The following is a 23760-nucleotide window of genomic DNA, read 5'->3' as shown; positions in this document are numbered from 1 at the left end:
TCCACCCAACGACAACTACAAAATGATACACCCCCTCAGATATTGCCAATGGCTTCCAAACTTTTTATTCCCATCTTTATAATCTGGAACGGTCTTCCTCTAATTCCCCATGCCACCTCACTTCAATACAAGATTACCTTTCTTCCCTACACCTTCCAAGTCTATCCTCTTCCCAACTGACAACACTAAATCAGGAGATCACCCTCCCGGAAATCCAAAAAATCATCCATTCCCTTCCCAAGAACAAAGCCCTGGGCTCAGACGGCATTATCTCCATGTATTACAAAATATTCTCTCCCATCCTCACCTCTTAGCGTTCTGCAATGCTGCGACTCCCTGCCCTCCCTCCCTGGGTTCCCTGCCCAAGGAAAACGTAGAGGCCCTGATCACTACCCTTCCAAAACCCGGCAAACCTATGGATTCACCCCAAAACTTTCGCCCTATATCGCTCCTTAACCAAGACTTGAAGATATATTCCAAGGTCCTCCCTACTAGATTGGCTCCCCTCCTGTCCTCCCTGATTAATCCCAATCAGGTTTCGTCCCCGGTAGACAAACCTCGGACAACACCAGAAAGCTGCTACACATACTTCACCATATAGAGAAACGCTCCACTCCGGCCCTGCTGCTGGCTTTGGACTCCGAGAAGGCGTTCAACTGGCTCCGCTGGTCCTTCGCCTTCTCGGTCCTCCGCGCCATGGGGTTCTCTGGCAACATTCTCTCAGCTATGTTATCCTTATATTCCTGTCCCTAGGCATGGGTATTAGCTAATGGCTGCCTCTCCGACCCCTTCGATGTCACCAACAGTTCCCGTCAGGGTTGTCCCCTTTCACCACTTATATATATCCTCTCGATCGAACCCCTGGCGCAATGTATCCGCCAGGACCCACAGATATCGGGCATACAAATAGGCGATAGCTGGCATACCATATCGTTGTACGCAAATGACGTCATCCTGACATTCCAGTCCGTAAGAAACAGAAAACATCGGCACTCACCAATTCAGCTTGCAAGTCTTCTTTATTGAAGCATACTTACAAAAAGGGTACAGAAGAGAAGGGTAGTGGGGAGACAGTGAATGGCGACCGAGCTCTTGTTTCGCACGCTTGGCGTGCTTCGTCCGGCCATGTCTGAAGGTACCTGTGACTGCTATTTATATGAGTGAACAAAGTAATTCACCTATCCCGTACCTGCACACCTCTCACGTGTGTAGGTGACTTGAAAGGTGGGGGAGTGCACTAAAAACAAGATTTTAGAAGCACGCTTAGAGCTCCGTCCTGTCGTTTAACCCAATATTGCCTGTGGCATTAGTTTTTACTATCCATTGTGTTTCTATGCACAGTAATTTATGTTCTATCCGCTCATATTTGTTACTAAAGATTTTTTCAATGCCTACAAAGTGTAGAACTTCAGGATTATTATTATGGACCTCTTTTACGTGGGTTTGCAGACGAGATGCTCCTGGTCTTCCAGTGAGTATGGTATATAAGTGTTCCCTAATTCGCATCTGGAGCTGGCATTTGGTCTGCCCTATGTAAAAGAAGTCGCATGGACACATAATGGCATATACTACGTTTTTGGTACGGCAGGTGATCAAATCTTTTATAGTGTGGAACACCGAGCCCAGTCTAATATGTTTTGTTTCCCAGCAGTATTTACATTGATTGCAGTTTTTACACTTGAAATTGCCTTTAGGTATAATATCATCTAGCCAAGTTTCATTTCTTTTATCAATGTTGTTTCTCTTGCTATTGTTAAGTTTATCACCTATGGTGGCATTTTTTCTATAGGTTATACGAGGTTTCATTATAGCTCTTTTATTCAAATCCTCATCGTCTTCCAATAGGAACCAATTCCTCCTTATTGCTCTCTCAACTATAGGGTTCATAGGGGAGTTCTGGAAAACAAAGGTGAATCTATCTATTCGTTTATCCACTTCAAAAGTAGCTGTTTTGTTTTTTAGTAAATCTATTCTATTAAAGTTTTCTGCTTTCAGTCTGCAGTGTCTTATTATTGCATCTGGATAACCACGTTCTATAAGCCTTTTCTCTAGTTCGTCTGCCTGTATTTTATAAGTGGTGTCGCTACTATTATTTCGTTAAAGCTGACAAACTGTCCATATGGAATATTGTTTTTAGTTATAAATCTGTGCGAACTATGGTAATGCAGCATTGTATTTTTTGCAACAGGTTTTCTGTAATTTTCTGTTACTATGTGTCCTTTTTCTATAATGAGCTTCAGGTCTAAGAATTCCAAAGTGTTACCACCATAGTTATGGGTGAAATGCATATTCACCAGATTGATATTAAGACATGCTGTGAATTCTTTAAACAATATTTCTGTGCCAGTCCATAATACTATAATATCATCTACATAGCGATGGTACATTTTGATGTAGGGGAGATAGGGATTATTGACGCTGTACACATAGATATTTTCAAACTGTCCTAGGAATAGGTTTGCGCACGTGCAGGAGACCGGTGTCCTGCAAGCTGAATTGGTGAGTGCCGATATTTTCTGTTTCTTACGGACTGATCTGTACATTGCTTGCCATATCTGAGCACCACCTCCAGCAACAACAGCTACACTAGCATCCATCTGCCGTCTTAAACCCCAGGACACCACCAGCAGTGCCACACCACTTCTATTGTGAACTGTCATCCTAACATTGTCCAATCCAACCCAGTCACTCCAGTCGATCCTTGGAGCAATAGCTGAATTTGGCAATCTGTCATATTACTCGCTTAATAGATCTAAGACCCAAGCATTACCTCTCAACCTCCCTCCTATTGTAGTTGAGTCCCTTAGGACGTCCTTCCCAGTTGACTGGAGGGCCTCTTCACTAGACTACCTTGGAATACACTTATCTTATCCACACCATACTTTATATCCTTCAAATTACTTGCCACTCTTACAAACACTAACTTCTGACGCTGACACTTACCTCAAAAATGAAACTTCCTGGGTAGGCAGAGTGGCTGCATTTAAAATGTTCTTGTTGCTCAAGCTATTATATCATTATCGATCACTTCCCAATCCCCTACCTAATTTTTTCTTTATTAAAGCACAACTTATATTAAACCATTTTAAGGAAGGCCAGACTTTCTTCCACAATTCTCTCCAAATCTAGACTCGTAGGAGGGCTGGGTTCCCCGGATATTAAGGCCTATTATATAGCGACTATGGTCTCCTTTCTTAGACACTGGTGGCAAAATACATTTGATTCCCCCCTGGGTAAATATGGAGAATCACTTAGCCCACCCCTACTCCACCAAAGACCTTCTGCTTCTGTCATTGTGGAATCTCCCCTTTCCCACCATTGACAACCCGATACTCAGACATACACTGCAGATCTGGAGGTCCTACCTGAGCAAAACAACCTCTTCTAGCGCAGTAACCATAGAAAATGTGCCTCTATCCCTTATTCAGGCCTCTATCCCAAACCTCTCTCTTTCCAACTGGATGGCTGCTGGCATCACGAATACTCAACACCTGTTCAGTGCTCATATTTTGGCAACTTTCACTCACTTGATCTCTGTTTTCCATATCCCAAAAGGTGACTTTTCTAAATACCTCCAAATTCGCCACTTTCTCACCTTCAAATAACTAAAGAGCACTACACCAGGTCTTAAATTCCCATACAACTTATACTCCAACTCAGACATATACTCCAAATCGTATCCTTTAAGATTGTGGGAAAGAGATCTTGGTATTGCCAGAGATTCTCAGGATTGGGGAATGGCTTTTCGATGCATTAATAAATATCTCTTATGTGCCACTCATGTAGAATCGGCGTACAAAACCATCCTTCGCTGGTTTTTCATACCTGACAGAATTGCTAAGGCCTACCCAGGCTCATCAGATAGGTGTTGGCGTCAATGGGGAATGAGAGGTACACTGTTGCATGTGCTCTGATCCTGTCCTCTCATAACTAATTTTTTGAAAGATTGTCTCCATCTACTGACCGAAGTACTTCATATACGCATAGCATGGTCTCCACAATCAGCTCTCCTATTCTTAGATCTCCAAATTGTACCCCCATCCTTGCGAGCTGTATTCTGTAATATCTGCATAATTATCAAGAACCTCATAACATGTCACTGGAAGTCTACGACAATACCTCACATTAGGTAGGTTATACAAAAGCTCAACAACACCCTAGCATACGAACAGATTTTAGCAGCAGGCTCAGGTACATTTCCTACCTTTTGTAGAAAATGGCAGCCATGGCTCCAATCCCCTCATTGCAAACACATCTGATCCTCTAACCTATCTTTCCTCCCTTCCCCAGCATAATACCAAATACTCAGCTTTCCTGTAAAGACTGTTTTTTGACTACTGTCACATGCTAGGATGAGACGAAACCTTTAATTGATGTTTCTATTAATGACTAAATGTATACATATCCAGGATGGAATGTATTTTATTTGCTTCTTTACACTTTGTTGTCCACTGGACATGTTCCTTATGTTACCTTTTATGGACCAGTTCGGTCCAATTGTTCATGTCTATATATCATATGTCAAAATTTTCAATAAAAAACTATTGAAAGTAAAAATTAAGGAAGCAAAGGGCAACACAACATTGGTTGCTATGGGCAACACTTCTTTTCCTCTAAACAGGTTTTGATAAATATTGATATAAAAGTGATTTGCAAATATACAGCTACTTGGAAACTATTGGTGGTATCTATAATAAATATTTGATAAACTTTTAGATACTTGTATTAACTTGAATCTAAAGTTCTGATGTCTTTACCTGTTATGAAGTGAGCTTCACAGTGTTCTTTTACATATATTTACAATATCAGTGCTCTTAACCTCAGATGCAGGCGTGCTTGCCACTAGTAACACAACATGTGGTCTGTTCAGCACTGTTTGGAAGTGTGTATCCCATGTTACCAGCTGTCACTGCTCACCCCCTCCGCCTTGTGTCCGGCTCAAAGACCTTGGTACTATTTATAATTTGGGCCACACCCTCGCACTGGCACATAGCAAGACGAGCCTGTATACACTTAGCACGGCTACAGTATATACTCACAGAGTGACACACTAGACATAACACAAGTGTATACAAAAACACTGAGCAAGCAATCAACAAAGTGTCACATAGAAATCATTCTTCACTAATCATCACTATACAAAAACTAGTAGACAAAGAATCATGCCAGTGTAAAGTCACACCCACCTCACCTGTACATACTACGCAACCTGTTAGCAAAACAAACTCTTGACAGATTTGTGCACCTATACATATACAGCTAGCCAAGATACTTCCTTCATACGAAACCATATGAAGACAGAAGAGGATCTAATGAAAATTGGCCGGAGGCTGGAGAAGCGGATCAGCGAGCAGAGCACGGTAAGTTTTTTTTGGAATTTATTATTCAATATAGACTGGGTTCACGTATCTGCATTTGCTACTCTGTCTGATTTTCGTTTCTTTGTTCCGTTTGGGAAAATGTAAATCCTGATCCATTCAAACTCCCTTTGGGTTCCAGGAAAAACTTCAACCTTATTATTGTAGTATAAAATCCATGAAGGAGCTTTATCAAAACCTCTCCAGAGGAAAATATGGCCAGTTGCCCATAGCAAATAATCAGTTTGCTTCTTTCATTTTTTTACAAGGCTTCTGCAAAATGAAAGATGTAATCTGATTGGTTGCTATGGGCAACTGGACAACTGGACAAGTTTGGATAAATCGCCCCTCATGTATCTAGCAACTAGAGGTAACATGAACACTGGATCTGACACGTGGACCTGATCTTTGACTTCAATGTGTTTTTAATTGCGTCTGTTCCCATCCATTTGTGCGGTCTGCACAATTTTTTTTTATGTGCACATCCGCTTTTTTATATTTAAGGTAATGATGAGAAATGTAAACAGATAAGTGTTTTGTTTACATCCATTTAACATCCATCATAATCTGCTTTTGAAAGAGAAGTGGATGTTGGAAATGGATATAATCGGATGTGCAAATAAACGCAAACTGATGTAAATGGTCAAACAAAAATAGAGAAACAGAAACATAGCCGCACATCCACAATTTTTATTTTGATCTATTTGCTTCTCAGCATAATTTAACCCCTTAAGGACCCATGACGTACTGGTATGTCATGAGTCCACTCCCGTTCAATAATGCAGGGCCACGGCGGGTCGGGACCCATGGCTAATAGTGCGCAGCACTGATCGCGGTGCCATGCGCTATTAACCCTTTAGACGCAGCGTTCAAAGTTGAACGCAGCATCTAAAGTGAAAGTAAAAGAATGCCGGTTAGCTCAGGGAGCTGTTCGGGATGGCTGCCGCGAAATCGTGGCATCCCGAACAGCTTACAGGACAGCCAGATGGTCCCTACCTGCCTCCATGCTGTCCGATCGCCGAATGACTGCTCAGTGCTTGAGATCCAGGCATGAGCAGTCAAGCGGCAGAATCATCGATCAGTGGCTTCCTATGAGAAACCACTGATCAATGTAAAAGATCGGTGTGTGCAGTGTTATAGTTCCCTATGGGAGCTATAACATTGCAAAAAAAAAAAAAAGTGAATAAAGATCATTTAACACCTTCCCAAATAAAAGTTTGAATCACCCCCCTTTTCCCATAAAAAAAAAAAAAAATGTGTAAATAAAAATAAACATATGTGGTATCGCTGCGTGCGGAAATATCCGAATTATAAAAATATATCATTAATTAAACCACACGGTCAATGGTGTACGCGCAAAAAAATTCAAAATAGTGCATTTTTGGTCAATTTTTATATCATCAAAAATGAATAATAAGTCCTATCAATGTAAAAATGGTACCACTAAAAACTTCAGATCACGACGCAAAAAATGAGCCCTCATACCGCCCCATACACGGAAAAATAAAAAAGTTATAGGGGTCAGAAGATGACAATTTTAAATGTATTAATTTTCCTGCATGTAGTTATGATTTTTTCCAGAAGTACGACAAAATCAAATCTATATAAGTAGGGTATCATTTTAACCGTATGGACCTACAGAATAAAGAGAAGGTGTCAATTTTACTGAAAAATGTACTGCGTAGAAACGGAAGCCCCCAAAATGTACAAAATGGTGTTTTTTTTCTATTTTGTCTCACAATGATTTTTTTTTCTGTTTCGCCATACATTTTTGGGTAAAATGACTGACGTCATTGCAAAGTAGAATTGGTGGCGCAAAAAATAAGCCATCATATGGATTTTTAGGTGCAAAATTGAAAGAGTTATGATTTTTTAAAGGTAAGGAGGAAAAAACGAAAATGCAAAAACGGAAAAAACCCCGGTCCTTAAGGGGTTAAAAAAACTAACAGGTTGTTAGTTTAAATGTTCTGTTTATTTAATGTATAAATACAAATGGGTAATGTAAAAAAAGAGACAGTTTACATCAGTTTGAACTCTGTATGCACATGTTTATGCACCGTTCCATACAAAACAGATCACAGACACAGAGGCGAACCTAGCCATGAAGTTACCAAATACCAGTTCTTAGATTTCCTAATATACTTGGCATTAAAATGAAATTCCGAACAATGATCTTGAGGAGTGCTTATGTAAACGTAACCCAGCTATGGTCACTAAAATCAATGGCGAAAAGAAGGCTGCACAAGAAATGTAAGCTCAGGGAATAAGCAGCAAACTTGATAATAGTCACGTATTATGTGCCATGTGGACAGAAGCCTGGGTTAGTTTAGAAACTGAGCCAAGTGGTAATGGCCAAAAGGGTAGAAAGCTGCAAGTTTCCGATAAATATGCAGAGCACACAGTATAACACAGTGACATGAGCAGGTTAGAAATACTAGAATATACAAGGCTATAAAATAAGAATTGGAGTTTAGTAAGAAAGCAGTGAGTGGGCTGAGCCCTAAGAAAGACCGTGCATGATTTGGAAACTTGAGATGTAAAAGGGGGTGGGGTGTAAGTTATGAATAGCGAGCAACTGAACAGGTGAATACGATGGGTGAGAAGAGGGGGTGTGATGTGAGAAAGCACTAAATAAAAAGGATTAAAAGCAACAAATAACGTTGGCACTGTACATACAGAAGCCACTGCAGCGTGCTTCTCCGCTCACTTGCTAAATTGCACTTATTGTTTGAATATGCTGCAGAACAATGAAAAGAAATGTTCAGAAAAAAGTTGTTTTATGAGTGAAATCTCATAAAAGGAAAAGAAACACAATAGTCTAAATGCAAGAGAATAATAGTGGTGGGCTGTATAGTAGGCGGGTAGCCTAAACTAGCCGGTAAACATGGAAACAGCTGAATTAGTTTTATGCTATGTTCACACATCGTAAAAAAAATAAAATAAAAAAAACAGCCCCTTTTTTCTGCCGATAATGGAATGCCAAAATAAAATAAAATACATCCGTTTTTTTATTTTTTACAGTGTGGGAACATGGCCTTGAACTGGGTTCACACATTGTAAAAAGAAAAATAAGGCAATTAAAAAACAATATTGAAATGATAAACTTTTTGTTTTTCCATAGACTTTCATAGCGCACATTATTAAATTAAAAACACGGATATTTGCTTTATTTTAGGATGTGTGGACCCACTCTGAGGCTGTGTTCACACAATGTTTTGGAGCCTTATTTTAAGCCATAAAATACTGCAAAAAAGAACTGTGTCTGAACACAGATATGGGCCTTGTGTTCTGTTTTATTCAGATTTTTACCAAGCAGTAAAAATAAAAAATCTTTGTTTCTGTATGTCCATGGCAGCAATACAAAATGTCTATTTTTTTTTTATATATATATATTTTAATATTTGTTGCAAAAACTATGTTTCTCTCTCAATGTAGCTATATGAGGGCTTGTTTTTTGCAGGATGAGTTGTAGTTTCTTTAGGATACATACAACTACAGCTTTCATTTAGGCAATTTTAATTAGGTGTGATTATTTTTCTCAGGTTATTATGATTGTAATGATATTATATCTGTGTGTATATTGCGTTTATTTTGTGTTGTTTTTTGAGGGGTAATAAAGAAAGCCCCTCTCCCTCAGTCAAATCACTTAGGTAAAGCAGTGACTTTTGACCATGACATCTAAGGGGTTAAACTTCCCCGCAGTTGAGGTATAATCCCAGATGTGTGTTACAACACCAGTTCTGCTGCTGCTCATGCAGATACAGTGGCAGCTGTGATTTTGGTAAACTGTATTTTTTTCTCAGTACCCTGAGCACAGCTCAGGCTAAACCTGTTAAGGCCCATTCACACTGCAAAATTTCCGAGTGGAATCCAGCATACAAATTATGCTTGAAAATTCTGGTGCAACAGACTCCCATTGTTTTTAATAGGACTCTGCTACACATGGCAGAATTTCAGCTGCATAAAATTTTGCTGCAGGATTCAAAGAATTTTTCGGCTCTGTAATTTTCTTCAGATTATCTGGTGCCAGACAGTTAAACAGATTTATAAATTACTTCTATAAAAAAAAAATCTTAATCCTTCCAGTACTTATCAGTTGCTGTATGTTCCAGAGGAAGTTGTTGTTCAGTCTGACCACAGTGCTCTCTGCTGACACCTCTGTACATATCAGGAACTGTTCAGAGTAGAAGCTAATCTCCATAGGAAACCTCTCTTGCTCTGGACAGTTCCTGACACGGACAGATGTGTTAGCAGAGAGAACCGTGGTCAGACAGAGAAGAACTATACAACTTCCTCTGAAGCATACAGCAGCTGATAAATACTGGAAGGATTAAGATTTTTATATAGAAGTAATTTTCAACTCTGATTAACTTTCTGGCTCCAGTTGATTATAAAGAAATGGTTTTCCACTGGATCACCCCTTTAAGGTCTCAAGCAATGGCTTTCTTTCTGGCTACTCTACTATAAAGCCCCACTCTGTGAAGTATACAATTTAAAGTGGTCCTATGGACAGACACTCCCATCTTTATTGTGGATCTTTGGCGCGCTTTTAGTGTTATTGTTGGTGTCTTCGTTGAATCTCTGGTTACTGTCCTTCTTGTCTGATGAGTTTTGGTGGATAGTCTTCTTGTATCAGATGTGTAGTTGTGTTGTATGCTTTCTATTTTGTTATAATGGATTTAAAGGGGTACTCCGGCCCTAAGACCTCTTATCCCCATCCAAAGGATAGGGGATAAGATGCCTGATCACGGGGGTCCTGCCGCTGGGGACCCCTGAGATCTTTCATGCAGCACCCCGCTATCGAACATCGCTCCTGGTCTGATGAATCACAATCACGGGGCCAGAGTGTCTTGACATCACGTCTCGCCTCCGTGTGACAACATGCTCCGCCCCCTCAATGTAAGCCTATGGGAGGGGGCATGGCAGCTGTCACGATGTTCGCTCCAGAGGCTGATGATAGCGGGGTGCTGCATGAAAAATTGCGGGGTCCCCAGCAGCGGTCTCCTTTGGATAAGGCATAAGATGTCTTAGGGCTGGAGTACCCCTTTAAGGGTGTTCTATGAGCCGTTCAAATTTTAGGATGCAGTTTTTTTTATTTTTATAACACACCCCTGTTCTCTTCTTCTCCACATCTTTGTCTTTGTTTACCGGCCGACCAATCAGGGCACCTGCTGCGGGTGTCACTCCCGCAACCTGCTCCGCCCCTCTTCCGGAGGACGTGAGCGGGTGCGGGAAGTTGACCCCGGCAGCTGGGGACCCCGATCCCCAGCGTCCCTGTTGGGATCGGGGCCCCAGGAGCGGCGGCGAGGGACTGACCTGTGTGCGGCGGCGTGGAGCAGCACTTGGTGGTGAGTGACAACCTCCTGCTGTTGCTTAGCAACAGCTCCCAGCATGCAAAAAGGGCATGCTGGGAGCTGTAGTTATGCAACAGCAGGAGGCAGACCACCACAACTCCCAGCATTCCCTTATGGGCATGCTGGGACTTATAGTTTTGCAACAGCTGGAGGCACATTTTTTCTATGGAAAAGTGTACCTTCAGCTGTTGTATAACTACAATCCCCAGCTTGCACAAACAGCTAAAGTTCATGCTGGGAATTGTAGTGGTGCATCTGCTGGTTGCATAACTACAACTCCCAGCATGACCGTTGGCTGTCAGTGACTGCTGAGAGTTGTAGTTTTGAAACAGCTGAAGGCACACTGGTTGTGAAACTCAGTTTTTTTTTTACCTAAGTGTTTCACGACCGGTGTGCCTCCAGCTGTTGCAAACTACAACTCCCAGCATGCACCGTACATGCTGGGAGTTGTAGTTTTGCAACAGCTGGAGGTGCACTGGTAGTGAAACACTGAGTTAGGTCACAAACTCAGTGATACATAACCAGTGTGCTTACAGCTGTTGCAAAACTAAAACTCTCAGCATGTACAATCTGTCAGGGCATGCTGGGAGTTGTAGTTTTGCAACAGCTGGATGTTCCCCCCTCCCCAATGTGAACATACAGGGTACACTCACATGGGCGGAGGTTTACAGTAAGTATCCGGCTGCAAGTTTGAGCTGCAGCTAATTTTCTGCAGCTCAAACTGCCAGAGAGGAACTACTGTGAACCCCCGCCTGTGTGACTGTACCCTAAAAACACTACACTACACTAACACAAAATAAAAAGTAAAAAACACTACATATACACATACCCCTACACAGCCCCCCTCCCCAATAAAAATTAAAAAACGTCTGGTACGCCACTGTTTCCAAAACGGAGCCTCCAGCTGTTGCAAAACAACTACTCCCAGTATTACCAGACAGCCACTGACTGTACAGGCATGCTGGGAGTTTTACAACAGCTGGAGGCACCCTGTTTGGGAATCACTGGCGTAGAATACCCCTATGTTCACCCCTATGCAAGTCCCTAATTTAGGCCTCAAATGCGCATGGCGCTCAGACTTTTGAGCCCTGTCGTATTTCAAGGCAACAGTTTAGGGTCACATATGGGGTATCGCCGTACTCCGGAGAAATTGTGTTACAAATTTTGGGGGGTATTTTCTGCTTTTACCCTTTTTAAAAATTTAAAATTTTTGGGAAAACAAGCATTTTAGGTAAAAAAAAAAACATTTCCCCGTGGGGTCTAGTTTCCAAAATAGTATGTTTTTTTTTTTTTTTGCCATCCTGGCACCATAGGGGCTTCCTAAATGCGGCATGCCCCCAGAGCAAAATTTGACTACAAAGAAGCCAAATGTGACTACTCCTCTTCTGAGACCTGTAGTGCGCCAGCAGAGCACTTTTCACCCCCATATGGGGTGTTTTCTGAATCGGGAAAAATTGGGCTTCACATTTTGGGGGGGTATTTTCTGCTATTACCCTTTTTAAAAATGTAAAACTTTTGGGAAAACAAGTATTTCAGGTAAATTATTATTATTTTTTTTACATTTGCAAAAGTCATGAAACACCTGTGGGGTATTAAGGCTCACTTTATCCCATAATATACATTCCCCGAGGGGTCTAGTTTCCAAAATGGTATGCCATGTTTTTGTTTTTTTTGCTGTTTTGACACCCTAGGGGCTTCCTAAAGGTGACATGCCCCCCAAAAACCATTTCAGAATAATGTTCTACCCAAAATCCCCTTGTCGCTCCTTCGCTTCTGAGCCCTCTACTGCACCCGCCGAACACTTTACATAGACATATGAGGTATGTGCTTACTCGAGAGAAATTGGGCTACAAACACAAGTAAACATTTTCTCCTTCACTTTGCTGCTATTCCTGTGAAACACCTAAAGGGCTAAAACGCTTACTGAATGTCATTTTGAATACTTTGGGGGGTGCAGTTTTTATAATGGGGTCATTTATGGGGTATTTCTAATATGAAGACCATTCAAATCCACTTCAAAACTGAACTGGTCACTGAAAAATATCGAGTTAGAAAATTTTGTGAAAAATTGGAAAATTGCTGCTGAACTTTGAAGCCATCTGGTGTCTTCCAAAAGTAAAAACTCATCAATTTTATGATGCAAACATAAAGTGGACATATTGTATATGTGAATCAAAAAAAATTATTTGTAATATACATTTTCCTTACAAGCAGAAAGCTTCAAAGTTAGAAAAATGCTAAATTTTCTAATTTTTCATCAAATTTTGGGATTTTTCACCAAGAAAGGATGCAAGTTACCACAAGAATTTACTACTATTTTAAAGTAGAATATGTCACGAAAAAACAATCTCGGAATCAGAGTGATAACTAAAAGCATTCCAGAGTTATTAATGTTTAAAGTGACAGTGGTCAGACGTGCAAAAAACGCTCTGGTCCTTAAGGCCAAAATGGGCTTGGTCCTTAAGGGGTTAATAGAAGTAATTTACAAATCTGTTTAACTTTCTGGCACCAGTTGATTAAAAAAAAAGTTTTCCACAGGAGTACCCCTTTAAGTCTAGGTTTCCACACAGGTTTTTTTCTGGTGTTTTTTGGAATGGTGCTACTGCAGTTTTTGAGCCAAAGCATCCTTCCTACTGTATCAACTTCAGGCTTTTGCTCAGAAACTGCAGTGGCACCATTCCGAAAAATGCCAGAAAAAAAACTTGTGTGGAAACCTACCTTTAACCCCTTAAGGACTAGGCCAATTTTCACTTTAGGACCAGAGCGTTTTTTGCACATCTGACCACTGTCACTTTAAGCATTAATAACTCTGGGATGCTTTTACTTTTCATTCTAATTCCAAGACAGTTTTTTCATGACATATTCTACTTTATGTTAGTGGTAACATTTTGTCAATATTTGCATCATTTGTTGGTGAAAAATTCCAAAATGTTATGAAAAAATTGAAAATTTTGCATTTTTCTAACTTTGAAACTCTCTGCTTGTAAGGAAATAGACATTCCAAATAAATTATATTTTGATTCACAAATACAATATGTCTACTTTATGTTTGCATCATAAAGTTGACATGTTTTTACTTTTGGAAGACATCAGAGGGCTTCAAAGTATAGCAGCAATTTTCCAATTTTTCACAACATTTTCAAAATCGGAATTTTTCATGGACCAGTTCAGGTTTGAAGTGGATTTGAAGGGTCTTCCTATTAGAAATACTCCACAAATTACCCCATTATAAAAACTGCACCCCTCAAAGTATTAAAAATGACATTCAGTAAGTGTGTTAACCCTTTAGGTATTTCACAGGAATAACAGCAAAATAAAGGAGAGAATTCAAAATCTTCATTTTATACACTCGCATGTTCTTGTAGACCCAGTTTTTGAATTTTCACAAGAGGTAAAAGGAGACAAATCCTTTCGAGTAAGGAAATACCTCATATGTGTATGTCAAGTGTTCGGCGGGCGCTGTAGAGGGCTCAGAAGGGTAGGAGCGACAATGGGATTTTGGAGAGTGAGTTTTTATGAAATGGTTTTTGGTGGGGCATGTCACATTTAGGAAGCTCCTATGGTGCCAGGACAGCAGAAAGCCCCCTACATGGTATACTATTTTGGAAACTACACCCCTCAAGGCATGTAACAAGGGGTCCAGTGAGCCTTAACACCCACAGGTGTTTGATGACTTTTTGTTAAAGTCAGATGTGTAAATAAAAAATAAAATAAAAATTTTCACTAAAGTGCAGTTTTTTCCCCAAATTTACCATTTTTATAAAGGGGGAGAAAATGCCCCCTAAAATTTGTAACCCCATCTCTTCTGAGTATGGAAACACCCCATGTTAGGACGTAAAATGCTCTGCGGGCAAACCACAATGCTCAGAAGAGAAGGAGTCACATTTGGCTTTTTGAAAGCAAATTTTGCTGAAATGGTTTTTGGGGGCATGTTGCATTTAGGAAGCCCCTATGGTGCCAGGATGGCAAAAAATATCAACATGGCATACTATTTTGGAAACTACACCCCTCAAGGAATGTAACAAGGGGTACAGTGAGCCTTAACACTTCACAGGTATTTCACGACTTTTTGTTAAAGTTGGATGTGTAAACGAAAAAAAAAAAATCGCTAAAATGCAGATTTTCCCCCAAATTTTACATTTTTACAAGGGGTATTAGGGGAAAATGACCCCCAAAATTTGTAACCCCATTTCTTCTGAGTATGGAAATACCCCATATGTGGACATCAAGTGCTCTGCTGGCGCGATACAATGCTCAGAAGAGGAGGAGTGCCATTGGAAAGGGAATTTGTTTGGAATGGAAGTCAGGGGCCATGTGCATTTACAAAGCCCCCATGGTGCCAGAACAGTGGATCCCCCCACATGTGACCCCATTTTGGGAACTACACCCCTCACAGAATTTAATAAGGGGTGCAGTGAGTATTTACACCCCACTGGCGTTTGAGAGATCTTTGGAACAGTGGGCTGAGCAAATGCAAAATTACATTTTTCATTTTCACGGACCACTGTTCCAGAAAACTGTCAGACACCTGTGGGGCGTAAATGCTCACTGTACCCCTTATTACATTACATGAGGGGTGTAGTTTCCAAAATGGGGTCACATGTGGGAGGGGTCCATTGTTCTGGCACTATGGGGGCTTTGTAAACACACGTGGGCCTTCAATTCCGGACAAATTTTCTCTTCAAAATCCCAATGGCACTCCTTGTAGTTCGCCCTTAGAGCACTTTACATCCACATATGGGGTATTTATATACTCAAAATAAATGGGGTTATACATTTTGGGGGGCTTTTTTCCTATTTTCCCTTGTGAAAATGAAAAATTTAGAGTAACACCAGCAATTTCATGTGAATTTTTTTTTATTTTCCCATCCAACATTAATGAAAATTCGTCAAACACCTGTGGGGTGTTAAGGCTCCCTATACCCCTTGTTGCGTTCTGTGAGGGGTGTAGTTTCCAAAATGGGGTCACTTGTGGGTATTTATTTTTTTGAGTTTATGGCAGAACCGCTGTAAAATCACCCACCCCTGTGCAAATCACCAATTTAGGCCTCAAATGTTTATGGTGCGCTCTCACTCCTGAGCCTTGTTGTGCGCCCGTAGAGCATTTTACGCCCACATATGGGGTATTTCCGTACTCAGGAGAAATTGCGTTACAAATTTTGGGGGTCTTTTTTTCCTTTTACCTCTTGTGAAAATAAAAAGTAAATGGCAACACCAGCATGTTAGTGTAAAAAAAATTTTTTTTTACACTAACAGGCTGGTGTAGACAACAGCTTTTCTTTTTCATAAGGGGTAAAAGGAGAAAAAGCCCCCCTGAAATTTGTAGTGCAATTTCTCCCGAGTACGGAAATACCCCATATGTGGCCCTAAACTGTTTCTTTGAAATACGACAGGGCTCCGAAGTGAGAGAGCGCCATGCGCATTTGAGGACTAAGTTAGGGATTGCATAGGGGTGGACATAGGGGTATTCTACGCTAGTGATTGCCAAACAGGATGCCTCCAGCTGTTGCTAAACTCCCAGCATGCCTGGACAGTCAGTGGCTGTCCGGAAATGCTGGGAGTTGTTGTCTTGCAACAGCTGGAGGCTCCGTTTTGGAAACACTGCTGAACAATACGTTTTTCATTTTTATTGAGGGGGACAGTGTAAGGGGGTGTATATGTAGTGTTTTACTCTTTATTATGTGTTAGTGTTGTGTAGTGTAGTGTTTTTAGGTTACATACGCACTGGCGGGTTACAGTGAGCTTACCTCTAAGAGTTTGCGCTGCGGCAAAAAATTTGCCGCAGCTCATACTTGAAGCAGGAAACTCACTGTAAACCTGTCTGTGTGAATGTACCCTGTACATTCACATGGGGGGCAAATCTCCAGCTGTTTCAAAACTACAACTCCCAGCATGCACTGACAGACCGTGCATGCTGGGAGTTGTACTTTTGAAAAAGCTGGAGGCACACTGGCTGGAAAACCTTCATTTAGGTTCTGTTACCTAACTCAGTATTTTCCAACCAGTGTGCCTCCAGCTGTTGCAAAACTACAACTCCCAGCATGTACTGATCGTCGAAGTGCATGCTAGGAGATGTAGTTATGCAACAGCTGGAGGTACACAACTACAACTCCCAGCATGCTGAGACAGCTGTTTGCCGTTTGGGCATGCTGGGATTTGCAGTTTTGCAACATCCGGAGGTCTACAGTTTAGAGACCACTGCACAGTGATTTCCAAACTGTGGACCTCCAGATGTTGCAAAACTACAAATGCCAGCATGCCCAGACAGCAAACAGCTATGTGGGCATGCTGGGAGTTGTAGTTTTGCAAGATCTAGAGGGCCACAGTTCACAGCACAGTGATCTCCAAACTGTGACCCTCCAGCTGTTACAAAACTACAAATCCCAGCATGACAGCTGTCTGGGCATGCTGGGAGTTGTAGTTTTGCAACATCTGGAGGGGATCCAGGGAACCGTCCTCTTCTGCTGTACGATATGCCGCCCGCGCCGATCTCCGACACCGATCGTCGGCCGCAGCCGTCGCCGATGGGTAAGTGGATCTTCTGCGCCGGTCCTCTGTCGTTTCCCCATTCTGCCCCGCCTATTGTGGGTGGGCAGAACGGGGAAAACGAAAGTTTAAATTTTGCACCTAAAATTCCATATGATGGCTTATTTTTTGTGCCACCCATTTCTACTTTGTAATGACATGAGTCATTTTACCAAAAAATCCACGGCAAAAGGAAAAAAAAATCATAGTGAGACAAAATTTAAGAAAAAATGCCATTTTGTAAATTTTGGGGGCTTCCATTTCTACACAGTGAATTTTTCGGTAAAAATGACACCTTATCTTTATTCTGTAGGTCCATACGGTTAAAATGATCCCCTACTTATATAGGTTTGATTTTGTCATACTTCTGAAAAAAATCATAACTACATGCAGGAAAATTTATACGTTAAAAATTGTCATCTCCTGACCCCTATAACTTTTTAATTTTTCCGCATATGGGCCAATATGAGGGCTCATTTTTTGCGCTGTGATCTGAAGTTTTTATCGGTACCATTTTTATTGATCAGACTTTTTGATCGCTTTTTATTCATTTTTTTCATGATATAGAAAGTGACAAAAAATTAGCTATTTTGGACTTTGGATTTTTTTTTGTGCGTACGCCATTGACCGTGCGGTTTAACTAACTATATATTTTTATTATTCAGACATTTCCACATATATTTATTTTTATTATACAGTTTATTTTTTTTTTGTTTAAATGGTAAAAGGTGGGTAATTCAAACTTTTATTAGGGAAGGGGTTAAATGGCCTTTATTAACTATTGTTTTTCAGTGTTATAGCTCCCATAGGGGGCTATAACACTGCACACACTGATCTTTTACACTGATCCCTGCAAAACCATAGCTTTACATTGATTGATTTACATAGCTTTACAATCGCCGATCGGACTCGACAGAGGCAGATAAGCGGACCTCCGCTCGCGTCCTAGCTGATCGGGACATCACGATTTTATCGCAATGGTTCCAATCAGCCCGACTGAGCTGTCGGGAAGCTTTCACTTTAATTTTAGACAAGGCGATCAACTTTGATCGCCGTGTCTAAAGGGTTAATAGCGCGCAGCACAACGATCGGTGCCATGCGCTATTAGCCCAGGGTCCCGGCTATAATTAGCCACCGGGATCGACCCGATATGACGCGGGCCGTGACCCCTCGTTAGATACCGGGACCGGTACAGGTACTCCCTGCTTCCTTAAGAGGTTAAGCTTTAAATAGGAGTAATTTACAATTTACTGTGTAACTTTCTGGCACCAGTTGATTTAAAAAAAAGAAATAGCTTTTCACCGGAGTACCCCTTTAAGGATTCTTTGATATGTCATAAGTCAAGACCCCCACCAATTGCTATAACAAAGGGGCAGAAGTTCTTAGCTAGATAATTATGCCCCCCTTCTTTTAGCAATTTGTGCTGGGTCCTAGTATTTGCACCCCCACCAATCAAAAATGACATGTTAATAGCTTTTAAAAATGATAGTTATTCTTTAACATGAATATTTGATAAGGGACACAGAAATAATACTTACTCAGTGAGCAAGTGTTTTACTGACAGCCAACTAATATTTTTTTTTATCTCTTACTTACTTTTGTATCTCTTACTGAATGGGCATAATGTAACAATTGTTCCTGGTTAGGCTGTGCATGTTGCTCTCTGGTCAGCTACATGTTACAGATCTGGGCCCATAAGCAGCCAGAAGGGTTTATTTCAGGCCTGCACATTAGGGATCGACTGATATCGATTTTTTTTAGGGCCGATACCAATAATCTGTGACCTTTCAGGCCGATAGCCGATAACTTATACCTGAATATCGGTATAAGTTATCGGCTATTTCCCATAACACACACACCCGGCCCCGCAAAAGCCACTGCAGATCAATGATGTAAAGCGGGCGCTTTAAATCAATGAACTGCAGCGGCTTTTGCAGGGCCAGAGACCGCCGCTGCCGCCCGCTTCTCCACCACCGCCGCTGCCCCATTGCCTCCGCCATCTCCGGTTTTATAATTACCATTTCCCGAGGCCCCGGGGTCCGGCGGCATCCTGAGCTGTCACTGTGCACACTGACGGTGATGGCGCGTTGAGGACGTCACTCGTCATTGCGCTGTGCAGCGCGCAGGATGCCGCAGGCCGTCGCAGGAGCCAGAAGTAGCGCGGACCCCGGGAACAGGTAATTATAAAACAGGGGATGGGAGAGGCAATGGGGCAGCGGCGGTGGTGGTCTCTGGCCGGGGAGGCAGGGCTGGGGGGCGGGCATTATCGGCATATCGTCAAGGTAATTAACGATACCGATAGTGTCCAAAATCGTGAATATCGGACGATAATATCGGCCAAACCGATAATCGGTCGATCCCTACTGCACATGCACATTCTGGCTTGTGCTCACTTCCTGGAATGCAGAATGACACTTGTGCAAACTTGTTCTTGCTGATTGACTGAATTGATCATTTTGACCACTAGACTTGATAAATAAATGTAGGTAAGAACTACTTGAACAGGACCAGTAAGCCCTGGGGGACACAGTTATCCCATACATTTTCAAGGTTTTTAACCTCTTAAGGACGCAGGGCGTATGGATACGCCCTGCATCCCGAGTCCTTAAGAACGCAGGGCGTATCCATACGCCCGTGGGAATTCCGGTCCCCACCGCTAGCTGGTTGGGGACCGGAGCCGGATGCCTGCTGAAATCGTTCAGCAGGCATCCCGGCATATCGCCCAGGGGGGTCATTATGCCCCCCCATGTCGGCGATCGCCGCAGATCGCTGGACAATTCAGTCCAGCGATCTGCGGCGATTCCGGGTCAATCGGGTCTCCAGTGACCCGGTGACCCGGAATTACTGGCTGTTCGGGGCCGTCTCTGACGGCCCCGAACAGCCAGAGAGTGCAGGGGTGAGGTGGCACTGGTGCCACCTCACGATCGCCCTGATTCGTCGGCCGGATTACCGGCCGACCAATCAGGGCGCCTGCTGCGGGTGTCACTCCCGCACCCGCTCCGCCCCTCTTCCAGAGGGCGTGAGCGGGAAGACGACCCCGGGTGCTGGGGACCCCGATCCCCGGCGTCAATGTTGGGATCGGGGCCCCAGGAGCGACGGCGGCGGCGAGGGACAATCCTGTGATGAAGCAGCAGCAGGAGGTGAGTTACAGCCTCCTGCTGTTGCTTAGCAACAGCTCCCAACATGCAAAAAGGGCATGCTGGGAGCTGTAGTTATGCAACAGCAGGAGGCAGACCACCACAACTCCCAGCATTCCCTTATGGGCATGCTGGGACTTATGGTTTTGCAACAGCTGGAGGCACATTTTTTCTATGGAAAAGTGTACCTTCAGCTGTTGTATAAACTACAACTCCCAGCTTGCACAAACAGCTAAAGTGCATGCTGGGAGTTGTAGTGGTGCATCTGCTGGTTGCATAACTACAACTCCCAGCATGCCCGTTGGCTGTCGGTGACTGCTGAGAGTTGTAGTTTTGCAACAGCTGAAGGCACACTGGTTGTGAAACTTAGAGTTTTTTTTTTTACCTAACTCAGTGTTTCACGACCGGTGTGCCTCCTGCTGTTGCAAACTACAACTCCCAGCAGTCACCTTACACCATGCACCGTACATGCTGGGAGTTGTAGTTTTGCAACAGCTGGAGGCACACTGGTTTTGAAACACTGAGTAAGGTCACAAATTCCGTGATACATAACCAGTGTGCCTACAGCTGTTGCAAAACTAAAACTCTCAGCATGTACAGTCTGTCAGCGCATGCTGGGAGTTGTAGTTTTGCAACAGCTGGATGTCCCCCCCAATGTGAATGTACAGGGTACACTCACATGGGCGGAGGCTTACAGTAAGTATCGGGCTGCAAGTTTGAGCTGCAGCAAATTTTCTGCAACAGCTCAAACTGCCAGAGAGAAACTACTGTGAACCCCCGCCCGTGCGACTGTACCCTAAAAACACTACACTACACTACCACAAAAAATAAAATAAAAAGTAAAAAAAACACTACATATACACATACCCCTACACAGCCCCCCTCCCCTCCCCAATAAAAATGAAAAACGTCTGGTACGCCACGGTTTCCAAAACGGAGCCTCCAGCTGTTGCAAAACAACAACTCCCAGTATTGTCGGACAGCCGTTGACTGTCCAGGCATGCTGGGACTTTTACAACAGCTGGAGGCATCCTGTTTGGGAATCACTGGCGTAGAATACCCCTATGTCCACCCCTATGCAATCCCTAATTTAGGCCTCAAATGCGCATGGCGCTCTCACTTTGGAGCCCTGTCGTATTTCAAGGCAACAGTTAAGGGTCACATATGGGGTATCGCCGTACTCGGGAGAAATTGGGCTTCAAATTTTGGGGGGTATTTTCTGCTTTTACCCTTTTTAAAAATTAAAGTTTTTGGGAAAAGAAGCATTTTAGGTAAAAATGTTTTATTTTTTTTACATATGCAATAGTTGTGAAACGCCTGTGGGGTATTAAGGTTCACTTAACCCCTTGTTACATTCCCCGAGGGCTCTAGTTTCCAAAATGGCATGCCATATGGGCATTTTTTGCGGTCCTGGCACCATAGGGGCTTCCTAAATGCGGCATGCCCCCAGAGCAAAATTTGCTTTCAAAAAGCCAAATGTGACTCCTTCTCTTCTGAGACCTGTAGTGCGCCAGCAGAGCACTTTTCACCCCCATATGGGGTGTTTTCTGAATCGGGAGAAATTGGGCTTCAAATTTTGGGGGGTATTTTCTGCTTTAACCCTTTGTATAAATGTAAATTTTTTGGGAAACCAAGCATTTTAGGTACATTTTTTTATTTTTTTTACATATGCAAAAGTCGTGAAACACCTGTAGGGTATTAAGGTTCACTTTACCCCTTGTTACGTTCCCTGAGGGGTCTAGTTTCCAAAATGGTATGCCATGTGTTTTTTTTTTTGCTGTCCTGGCACCATAGGGGCTTCCTAAATGCGGCATGCCCTCAGAGCAAAATTTCCTTCAAAAAAGCCAAATGTGACTCCTTCTCTTCTGAGACCTGTAGTGCGCCAGCAGAGCACTTTTCACCCCCATATGGGGGTGTTTTCTGAATCGGGAGAAATTGGGCTTCAAATTTTGGGGGGTATTTTCTGCTATTACCCTTTTTAAAAATGTAAAACTTTAGGGAAACCAAGCATTTTAGGAAAAAATTTTTTTTTTTTTTTTACATATGCAAAAGTCGTGAATCACCTGTGGGGTATTAAGGTTCACATTACCCCTTGTTACGTTCCCCGAGGGGTCTAGTTTCCAAAATGGTATGCCATGTGGTTTTTTTTGCTGTTCTGGCACCATAGGGGCTTCCTAAATGTGACTTGCCCCCCAAAAACCATTTGACGCTCCTTCCCTTCTGAGCCCTCTACTGCGCCCGCCGAACACTTTACATAGACATATGAGGTATGTGCTTACTCGAGAGAAATTGGGTTTCAAATACAAGTAAAAATTTTCTCCTTTTTACCCCTTGCAAAAATTCAAAAATTGGGTCTACAAGAACATGCGAGTGTAAAAAATGAAGATTGTGAATTTTCTCCTTCACTTTGCTGCTATTCCTGTGAAACCCGTAAAGGGTTAAAACGCTGACTGAATGTCATTTTGAATACTTTGGGGGGTGCAGTTTTTATAATGGGGTCATTTATGGGGTATTTCTAATATGAAGACCCTTCAAATCCACTTCAAACCTGAACTGGTCCCTGAAAAAAAGCGAGTTTCAAAATTTTGTGAAAAATTGGAAAATTGCTGCGGAACTTTGAAGCCCTCTGGTGTCTTCCAAAAGTAAAAACTCATCAATTTTATGATGCAAATATAAAGTAGACATATTGTATATGTGAATAAAAAAAAAAAAATTTTGGAATATCCATTTTCCTTACAAGCAGAGAGCTTCAAAGTTAGAAAAATGCAAAATTTTCAAATTTTTCATCAAATTTTGGGATTTTTCACCAAGAAAGGATGCAAGTTACCAAAAAATTTTACCACTACGTTAAAGTAGAATATGTCATGAAAAAACAATCTCGGATTCAGAATGATAACTAAAAGCATTCCAGAGTTATTAATGTTTAAAGTGACAGTGGTCAGATTTGCAAAAAATGCCCGAGTCCTTAAGGTGAAAAAGGGCTCAGTCCTTAAGGGGTTAAGCTATCCCTGGGTATCCTAAGGTTTTATTGGGGATGCAGTTATCCCACGCACATACAGACCACATTTTCCTAGACAGATTTTCATTTTTACTATATATTATGCATACAGGCCTTTTTCTTAGAGAAGACTATCCCCGCAGAAGATCCCTTTTCAATGCTTTTTTGGGATGTCAGCTCAAAGAGGTTTCGCTATATCTTCTTATTTAGTTTGTATTTCAACTAACAGAACATGCCTATTTTGCTTGGAAAATTTTATCCTTTAGAATGGATGTAAGCGGATTGCAAACACCTCATTGTGATTAGTTAAAACCCATGTAAAATCAAAGAGATACCTCAAATGATTCTTTATACTTTAATATTGATATAGTATCCACAAGGCATTAAGC

The 23760-nt window shown here is 42.0% G+C and overlaps 1 protein-coding gene across 4 annotated transcripts in view; it reads left to right on the top strand.

The window, feature by feature from the left end:
• Window positions 1-4855: 4855 nt before the first annotated feature.
• The window catches only part of LOC130356190 (transcription elongation factor A protein 3-like), an 89400-nt gene continuing 70495 nt past the window's right edge, over window positions 4856-23760 (top strand). For 2 of the 4 annotated variants that reach the window (XM_056557345.1, XM_056557341.1), the window contains exon 1: window positions 4858-5360. In XM_056557345.1, the coding sequence (XP_056413320.1) occupies window positions 5292-5360 (69 nt within the window). In that variant the 5' untranslated portion in view covers window positions 4858-5291. Of the gene's footprint in view, window positions 5361-23760 lie in introns of all 4 variants that reach the window. The other 2 variants (XM_056557342.1, XM_056557344.1) reach the window with 2 other exon arrangements.

The sequence above is a fragment of the Hyla sarda genome, chromosome 2 (genome assembly GCF_029499605.1).
Source record: "Hyla sarda isolate aHylSar1 chromosome 2, aHylSar1.hap1, whole genome shotgun sequence".
Lineage (NCBI taxonomy): Eukaryota > Metazoa > Chordata > Amphibia > Anura > Hylidae > Hyla > Hyla sarda.
The sequence above is the reverse complement of the archived record's forward strand: the minus strand, read 5'-3'. Positions and strand labels throughout refer to the sequence as shown.